Here is an 8915-nt window from a genome sequence, read left to right as displayed (position 1 = left end):
ACACTTTAATGAAATTCCCTAACAAAAGACTTTTTAGCATAGAATTGATAGAAATTTGTTAGTGGAATATATAAATATATATATATATATATATATATATATATATATATATATATATATATATAATTATGCTTATTTTAATGTCGAATAAATTAAAATTTATATTTAATTATAAATTATATAAAAAAATTTAATATTATTTTTAAACATCTAATCATTTTAATCACTGATCAATCAACCCCATTACTGATTGAATCAAATCACTCATTTTATTGGGTCCATCTCTAATCTGATTGTAATAATATTGATGGGAGTACGACACAAGGAGCCCACGCACAAAATTTGTTGCTATTTTAAAGAGAATTTAGACCTTAGAAAAGAAAATGTTGGAGGTTTGTGGGCTTTGTCATCAATATCTATCCATTTATTTCCTCATCTTGTGATGTGAGCATATAAAGTCACCATCACTATAGATTTCAAAGCATATGAATAGTTTATTGACGACTAATAAGAATGTGCCACGTGTTTAAATCATTATCGAATCACCTAAAAATCTCACCTAGTGGAGTATAGAATGACGTTTTTTAAATACATATTATAAAATTAAAATACTTTAAGCAAAGTAAGCATCTAACTATTAAACTAAGTTATTGCGTAATTAAGTAACAATACTATTTTCCTTTCTCCAAGAGAGGTAGTTGGGAGAGCAAAAGACTTAAAATTTTTAAATGAAAATGTTTAAGTTTGAGATTCCTAAGCATCACACTAAGATAAAATATTTGATTTTAATTAATGTAATAATTATGATATTAATTATTAGACCTAATATTTATTTATTTAATATGATTAATTCAACCTTAATAAAATAGTTTAACTCAAATGAGGTTCTTTGTTGGTAATATATATATATATATTTGCCTTCTCATGCATTATAACATTCGATGAAAGTAGGTGTCGATGCAATCGAAACTGGATCGAGCTTAGATTGCTATTCAATTAGAATTAATTAAATTCGAATTAAAGAAATTTCAATTCGAAATAGATGTCTCACTAACAATTTTTTTTCTTTCTAGTGATTTATTTTAGATGGTACTATTTATCAATCAAACAAATCGAACTCTATCTCAAACTTGTTATTCTAACTTTGAAATGAGTTCGAATTAGTCACTGATAAAGTTTAATTTGATTTGAATTGACCTTTATAAAAAAAAAAAAAATTCCAAATAAGAACCCTTCTTAAAAACTAGATGAGAGATTTGTTGATCATATAAAAAATAGATGGTTAGATAGATAATGAAAGTAGAGCACATTATTTTATGTTTAAATTTATGATTGTTATTGGCAGCACATAGAATAACTTCAACTTTATTCTAAGTGCTTTTTCACTTTTATTATTTTGATTGGTATAGTTTAAAATGAGTGATTGAAATTAAATATAAATTGGCATATACAAAGTTTTTGGGGGATATTAATTAAAATAACTTTTTTTTTTGTTTTTTATACATGTATAGCTATTTTTTTTAATTATATAAATATAGTTACTTTTTTATTTAATTTTATTTCTAAAAGAATAAGATTCAAAGATTTGGGGTTGGCCAACCAACCAAGTGTGCACGAATTTAAAAAAAAATACTCCCTTTTTCTGTATGTGTGAGGATTATTATGAATTTTTAAACAACTTTTTGTTTAATCTGTTTTTGTTGTTTGATATGATATCTCATTGATTTAAATTCTAAACTTTATGAATAGATCAAACTATTTATGAATTTCTTATGAATATCAAACAACTCAGTAGTTTAACTGGGTAAGTTTTGATTGTATGAGTAAAAAGACTAAAAATATTTTAAATATTTTATTTTTTTATTATATATATAATAAGAAAAAAAATAGCTCCATATATATATATGAGGCTATTTTAATTGATATCTCAAGCTTTTGCCTCATTTTTTAGTGAGAAAATATGCTCATTACCATAAATAACACGTTCAAATCTCATGTGATCATTAATATTTCACATTCAATCCAATTGAAGTTGGACTCCATTTGAACTACCTAAACTCAAATTCGAATACGATCAAACCACTAGAGTTTGATTTATCATTTTGAATCAAGTTTGAGTCTCAGTTCATTAATTTTTAATCAATCTCAAAATAACTCTTTTGAATTAAAGTCACTCTTAAATTGAACTTTATTCATGCTCGACCTTTATAAAATCCAACCCTAAATTTAATATTTACAAATAGATCATAAAAAAAGTTTATAATATGATGTTGAACAATGTTATATGTATATACTTTTAGTATATAAATCAAGTATATAAATTATATGTCATCATATAATTAGATATTACTTTATTTTTAATTCAAAATCATCAAATCACATGATTATACATCATACATATTTGTTTCAGGCTTGATATTACTAATTTGATACGTATCCAACCGTGATTAAATCCTAATTAATCTTTTGTTTTTTTAAGTAATAAGGAATCCTCCTCAGACCTCTTGCATGAGAATCTCAAACTTATACCACTCAAACTACCTTTCAGGGTTGGTTAATTATTCCTTCGATGATGCGTATAATTTATAAAATCCTACTATTAACATGACATTAAAATATTGATAACCATATGAATTCATAAGAAAGAACATAAAACTAAAGAAACTACGGAGAAGCTAGCTCAGTCAGTAGCAAGAGCCATTGTTGATTTTTTTTTTTTTTTAAACGGACAAATCTTAGTTGAATCAAGTCATCATCTTTTACTCGAATCACCTTTCTACTGTGGAGAAGTTCGGTAAGTAGTAAGAGCCATTATTGTCGTATGATAATGGTGGAAATGAAGATAGTGGGGGTGGTTGAAGATGGTGACATGACTTTGGTTTTATCCAGTTCTGCAACATCATAAGTTTGGATATTAGAAATTTGCGGTCTCAGTCAAAGTTTCAATGTCATCCTACATAATTCCCACGTTCTTAATAATGGTTTTTTCATAACTTTAGAATAAAGAAAAAAAAGAGAGAGAGGCGTCTTGTCTTCGGTTGGTCACCTAACTGGGTCCTGGAATTCGCCATTTGGTTGCTTAGACCTAAATCCAGAAGAATATAATCAACGTCATTAAGTTTGACAACAGAGTACAAGAATATTATCATTATTAAAAGTGTTTCAATTTTATAACTTCAGTGATGGGTGAATTTGATTGAGTCTAATTTGAATTAAATGCAGTTTAAATTCAAATCTTGAATATCGAGTTTGAGCTAAGTTGAATAATGAATGCTGACAATCAAAAAGACAATGTATCATTAGAAAAGAAAAAGAAAAAAAATCATTGAAAAAGAAAAACTTTAGTGAACTTTTGAGCTCAAACTTCAACTCAAATTGAACTTTAGCATTGACAATGTAAAATGCAATATCATTTTGAATATTGATAAGCTTTCATATTAATCTATACAAAGAGGCCTTTTCACCTTAAAAAATGAAGAAAAATAATAAAACTGTGTATATTTAGTTTTATACATTTAATTAAATATTGAAATGAATTATCATTTGATTAGGTGATTTTAATTAAGAATAAAGTAACATCAAATCAAATGAATATATATTATTTGAATACCTAAATTGATAGGTGCACATAACATGAAGAAAAATTAATTTGTAATACACAATAAAAAATTCCGAGATTTTTATACCATCTTCCTTTCTAAAAGTATATTAAAACAATATGGTAATATGGTTGGTTTATAGCCTTTAAAGGGACACTTGAGTGATAAAAGTTGATACTTCATATATAAAAGAGTATAAGTTCAAATCTCTTTTAACAATCTTTTAAAATTAAACTCGAGACTTACATGGTTTAATAATTGTGAGACTGGTCATTAGACCGAAAGTTTAACCTATTCAATGTGGTTATCTTTGCCTCAAAAGGGTGGTTTGCTCGGTTTAAATTATCAATATATTTTTACCAGTTTAAAAATTTATCACTTACACCTGTAAAAATATCAAAACTTAAAACCTTAAAACATTGCATTTTGTTTATTCTTTCAGGAGGAAGTATCATCTTTTAAACTACTGAGAGGTATATTAAAGTTTGAAAAATTTTAAAAACACCCAAACTTTTTTGAATTTCCGAAAACCTTTTAACAAATGTATTAACACATTTAATATTTTTAAAAATTACAATTTACCTACAAACCTACCCTATTTTGAAAAGGAAAATTAGAATAAAAAATAAATGCAAAACGGTCTTCTTCCCCTTTCATTTAGCATAATTCACTAACGGAAATAAATGACAGATATAAATTTAATTTTTTAAAACTTAAAAGTGAAACTTCATTAGTTCAGCAAACCTTGGGTGGGAAATAGTCTTTTGGTAAACATATCACATAATTTATTTATTTACCAAAATTCTGTGTCAATCACATATCTTATCGAGAGGAAGAATGACAAAGAATATGAATTTTGCATCTCCCTTTTGAAATAAGGTAAAGAACCCATTATTCCTTTGTAAGTCTAATCTATTTAATTTGGATATAATTCCCAAACTATTCATTCAATTTTAAATATCTAATTAAATATTTAAATAATATATTATTATATAATTAAATATTATTTTATTTATAAATTAAAATCAACCAATCATATAATAACACATAACCTTAATCATATAATAACACATAACCTTAGCATTTAATTAAAACTTTACAACTTAGTCAGATAATTTTATTATTATTTTTCCCAAATAAGAATTATATCTATCATTGCACTTGTGCCTTCACTAACAGTTTGTTCCAAGTAAAAAGAAGAAAGCCCAAGTTTAGAAGGCCTAATTATGCAGGAGGCCGAAATTGCCTTTATCGAAATAAGTTTAAGGTTGAACTACATTCAATCCAAGTCCTCCTCCCCGTCATCATTATCGTCAACAACATTACCCGGCTCCGGGCTAGCTCAAAAGATTAAAGCGACATAATTATAATTTGAATTTGCAGGCGAAGGTGGACGTGGGTTTTTTAAGTTCAATAACTATGACACTTATATTATCACTGCTGCCGCGAGCCATGGCGAGATCCGCCAGCACTGTGGCGGCTCTAGTTGCTCGGTTTTCCATGCCGACATTGCGGGCTGACGCCCATTTGACGTGGCCAATGAAGCATCTTCTCACTACTTGGCATGCGACTTCATTCGAAACAACATCCCACAGCCCATCGCTGGCCAGAATTAGAAATTCGTCGCTGTCAGCTCGGTGGCTCACTGTTACTTCTGGTTTCGAGATCACGAATGGCTCCAGATATTGATCACCTGCATGCATAAATGTATGAAACTTTAGGATTATTTTCTCCGTATTAACTTAATGTATGCTAATAATTATGCAGAGAGGCTTTGCATTTACGTACCAATGGATCTTGAAGTGGCGAGAACTCCGAGTATACGAGGTCCATACCAGTTTATGACTCTTCCCCCAGCAGCTTCAATTCTTTGAAACTCATCAGGTCTGTCAGGCTTCGAAAAAAGAATCATTTTATCAATAGATCGATTTAAGACATGTATCCAATGATAATTTTAACATTTTACCACGAGGATTAGTGGTAAAACAATTTTTTTACCCACTAATTATATATAATAAAACTATGTGGTCAAAGTAACTAAATTGACACGACTGAATCATACCATGATAAATTATTAGAATAAATATTGCTCAATTTACACTTTTCATCCGTTTTAAGGAAAAAAATTCTTGATAAAATGCAGAAAATTAAATTAAATATAACCTTCAAACTATTTCACTTTTCAAAATGATCCTACTACAAATTAACAAGATTTTAAAATAACCTTTTGTGCATAAAATTTGTCATAGAAGTCAACAGTCCTTTCTCCCTCTTCGGCTTTCATCCTCTTCTGATAAGTTTTTAAACTTCCCATAAAGAATTTGAACCAGTCAACCAAGTTCATCTAAAATCGACACTCCCATAAGAAATTATTATTTTCTTGGTTTTGGAGTTGTGCCACAGGAAAATTGCTTTTTCCTGATGCAAAGGCTTCGGAAAACCCTAAAATCATGGTTGCTCAAAGCTTATCGTTAAAGTGGAAGAACCAATGTTCCTCACTTCACATAACATAAAGATATTGACTTATAAAGCAGTTGAATGATACATAAAATCATTGACATGCATGAAATATTATAGGATTCTGATATGACTGCAGAAAAGTGGAGTAATCTGATTGAGATAAAAGTCTACAGAAAAAAGTGCAGTGACATGTTAGGACACTTGAGTTATCGTTTAACAGATGTGCCACTTGAGATGTGAGGCGTGGTGGTATGTTATGTTTCAAATGTAAAGTATGAGAGTTAAATCTCTCATTGAAAATTGCAATCTTAAAGGTAGAGCTCACATGAGTTGCAAAGTGAAGCGACATATTACCATCTTAAAGGTAAGGTAAAAAACTTGAATCCTCTTTTGGAAAATAGAAGACTAGCGATAAGCTAGCGCACAACATACCATCATAGGCTGCAAAACGCAGTGGTATATGTTACAATTTCAAATATAAAGTATGAGATTTAGATCTTATATAAAAAATATGCACTTTTGATGTGTGTGTAAGTATCAGCTTATATGGCCAAGAAAAACGTCCGAGTTTATATAAGTTTGGATTCTCTCTCTCTTTTTTTTTTTTTTAATTCTTCCAAAATTCTTATCATGTTTCCATTTTTCTTTTTATTTTTTGGGCTAAGAATTGAATCTCTATTCTACCCATGTCCAGGTTCCTTGATTGCCCTAAATTTTGTGAACATTTATCACTTCGAATATAATCTACTTAATATATAGACTATAGTAATGGTTTATACCTTGTGATCAACGGAAAGAGGCACCACAGCACCACCCCTATAGAGCACAGCCCTTGAGTCTCCACAATTAGCCACCACCAACTCCTCCTTACCCACCACTGCCACCACCGCCGTCGACCCCACCATCTCTTCTGCTAACCTCCCTCTATTCACCTCCTCATCCATTTTCTCAAAACAACTCTCCATCACTGTCTCCCAAACAATCTCATCATTATAAAAACTTTCTTGATTCTCTGTTACCGTCTCCACCAACACTCTATGCAGCCTCTCTTTACACGCCTCCGCCACCCGGGACCCGCCGTGCCCGTCGTACACCGCGAAAAAGTCGAACTTTTCCCCTCCTTTCACCATAAACCCTTCCTCAACTCTCACCCTATCCTCCATCTCTCTTCTCCTCCCTATCACAGACACCATCCCATGTGACACGCACGTGAAACTCTCCTTCTCCTCGTCATTCCCACAACTCTTCTCGTCGAACCCTGTTGAAAAGTCGTAGTTTTCCGACGAATGATCAGAAGCAGAAGATATCGATAACGACAACGACAAAGCCATCTCCGTTTCTTCTTCTTCCTCTCGTCGTAGCTCTCTCTTCTTCACAGCACCATGACTAGAGACACCGACACATGTACTTTGACAAGTATTCTTCAACTTTAACCCTCGAATTTGTAATTTTTTCCGACGACCATTACTCGCTTTCATCATAACAACCTTCCGGCCTGTTCTACCGGAACCCGAGTCCATTCGTCGGAGCAGCTTCATCGAGTTCTTCTCCTTCTTCATCTGAACCATTATTGCATGACAGATGAAATAAAAGTGAAAAATTTCTTTAAATAGGAATAGGAAGTGTGAAAAGCATGGAATGAGAGCCGTCGATTAAATGTGGTCCATCTAGTGGTTGCCACATGGGCCTATCTACGCCACTGGGGTAGGAATTTTCAGAGGAGACGTGGACGGTTGTGTTTTGTCGGGGAGACATGTGGCAATTAGATGTAGAAGTAAGTGATTCGGTACGCCGAGAGTGGGCCCGGTTGAGAATCCAGAACACCCATTACGTGGTGCCTCGTGCTTTGGTGTTATGTTGCTTTCCCGGTTTCACGGCCCTTTCCGTTTTCGATTTTGCTTACTTTGTGTTTTTTTCTCACCAGGAATGTCCATTATTGCAATTTTGCACTACACGTGTCCATCATTTGCGTCACGTTTTTTGAGTCGGCCGCAGTTGGGATAGCAACACTTATGGTCGGGGCTAAATATCCAGGAGATTTTAGATTTTGAAATGACAGCATGTGGATAAATTAGATATATAAATAATATATTAATATATTATAAAATAAATTTAAATTAAAAATAAAATAATATTTAATTATATAATAATATATTATTTAAATATTTAAATTATATATAAAAATTATGTATATATAATATTATTATTTTTTATTATAAATTTTTTTTTAAATTAATCTTTTAATAATAAAATTTAAAAGTTTAATTTTTTTAATAATAAAAAAATTAGATTTCTTTGAAAAAGATGATAACCGACACTTTTAAATATTGTTATCTTAATTTGGAAACAATGTCATACTAGAAAAGTCTATATATTATTATGGCTAAAGGGCTAGTTTTCATTCAAGTTTAGTTACCTTTTTAAAATTACATCTACAAAATTTGAAAAACTTAAAATCTTATTTATAAATTAACTAAGGGTAAAATTTTTTATTAGAGATAGGAGTAAAATCATTATTTTACTAATAATATTAAAAAAATATAAAATTCATTATATTTTCTCTCTAAGTTTTAAAAACTGATATTTCACTGATACCTAAAATTTTCTAACTTTAAAAAGTCATATTCTCCCCCCCCCCCCTCAAACCTTAGGGTTTCTTTCTTCTTCCCTTCAACCACTATTTCCGACATCAACGACTTCCTTTTTTCATCCTAAATGGCTAATCGACACATGGAAAGCAATTTGAAGCGAATCTTTTTATCACTAATAAAGAAATCTATTTTAGATTGTTTTTCTATGCGTCGGCCAACCGTTTAGGATGGAGAGAGGAGATCGTTCACACTAGAGATAGTGACT

At 30.6% G+C, this 8915-nt stretch overlaps 1 protein-coding gene across 2 annotated transcripts; it reads right to left on the bottom strand.

Annotated features, from left to right (window-relative positions):
• Window positions 1-4809: 4809 nt before the first annotated feature.
• LOC123197559 (protein phosphatase 2C 51-like) lies at window positions 4810-7629 on the bottom strand. 2 transcript variants are annotated; one of them, XM_044611876.1, is made up of 4 exons: window positions 6839-7629; window positions 6492-6500; window positions 5388-5493; window positions 4810-5292 (listed from the first exon to the last, which is right to left on the bottom strand). In XM_044611876.1, the coding sequence occupies exons 1-4, from the start codon at window positions 7625-7627 to the stop codon at window positions 4964-4966; spliced, it is 1233 nt and encodes a 410-aa protein (XP_044467811.1). In that variant the 5' UTR covers window positions 7628-7629; the 3' UTR covers window positions 4810-4963. The 2 variants fall into 2 exon arrangements, with proteins under 2 accessions (XP_044467811.1, XP_044467812.1); XM_044611877.1 differs by lacking the exon at window positions 6492-6500.
• Between the last annotated feature and the right edge of the window lie 1286 nt (window positions 7630-8915).

The sequence above is a fragment of the Mangifera indica genome, chromosome 15 (genome assembly GCF_011075055.1).
Source record: "Mangifera indica cultivar Alphonso chromosome 15, CATAS_Mindica_2.1, whole genome shotgun sequence".
NCBI lineage: Eukaryota > Viridiplantae > Streptophyta > Magnoliopsida > Sapindales > Anacardiaceae > Mangifera > Mangifera indica.
This window is presented reverse-complemented; position numbering and strand designations above follow the sequence as displayed.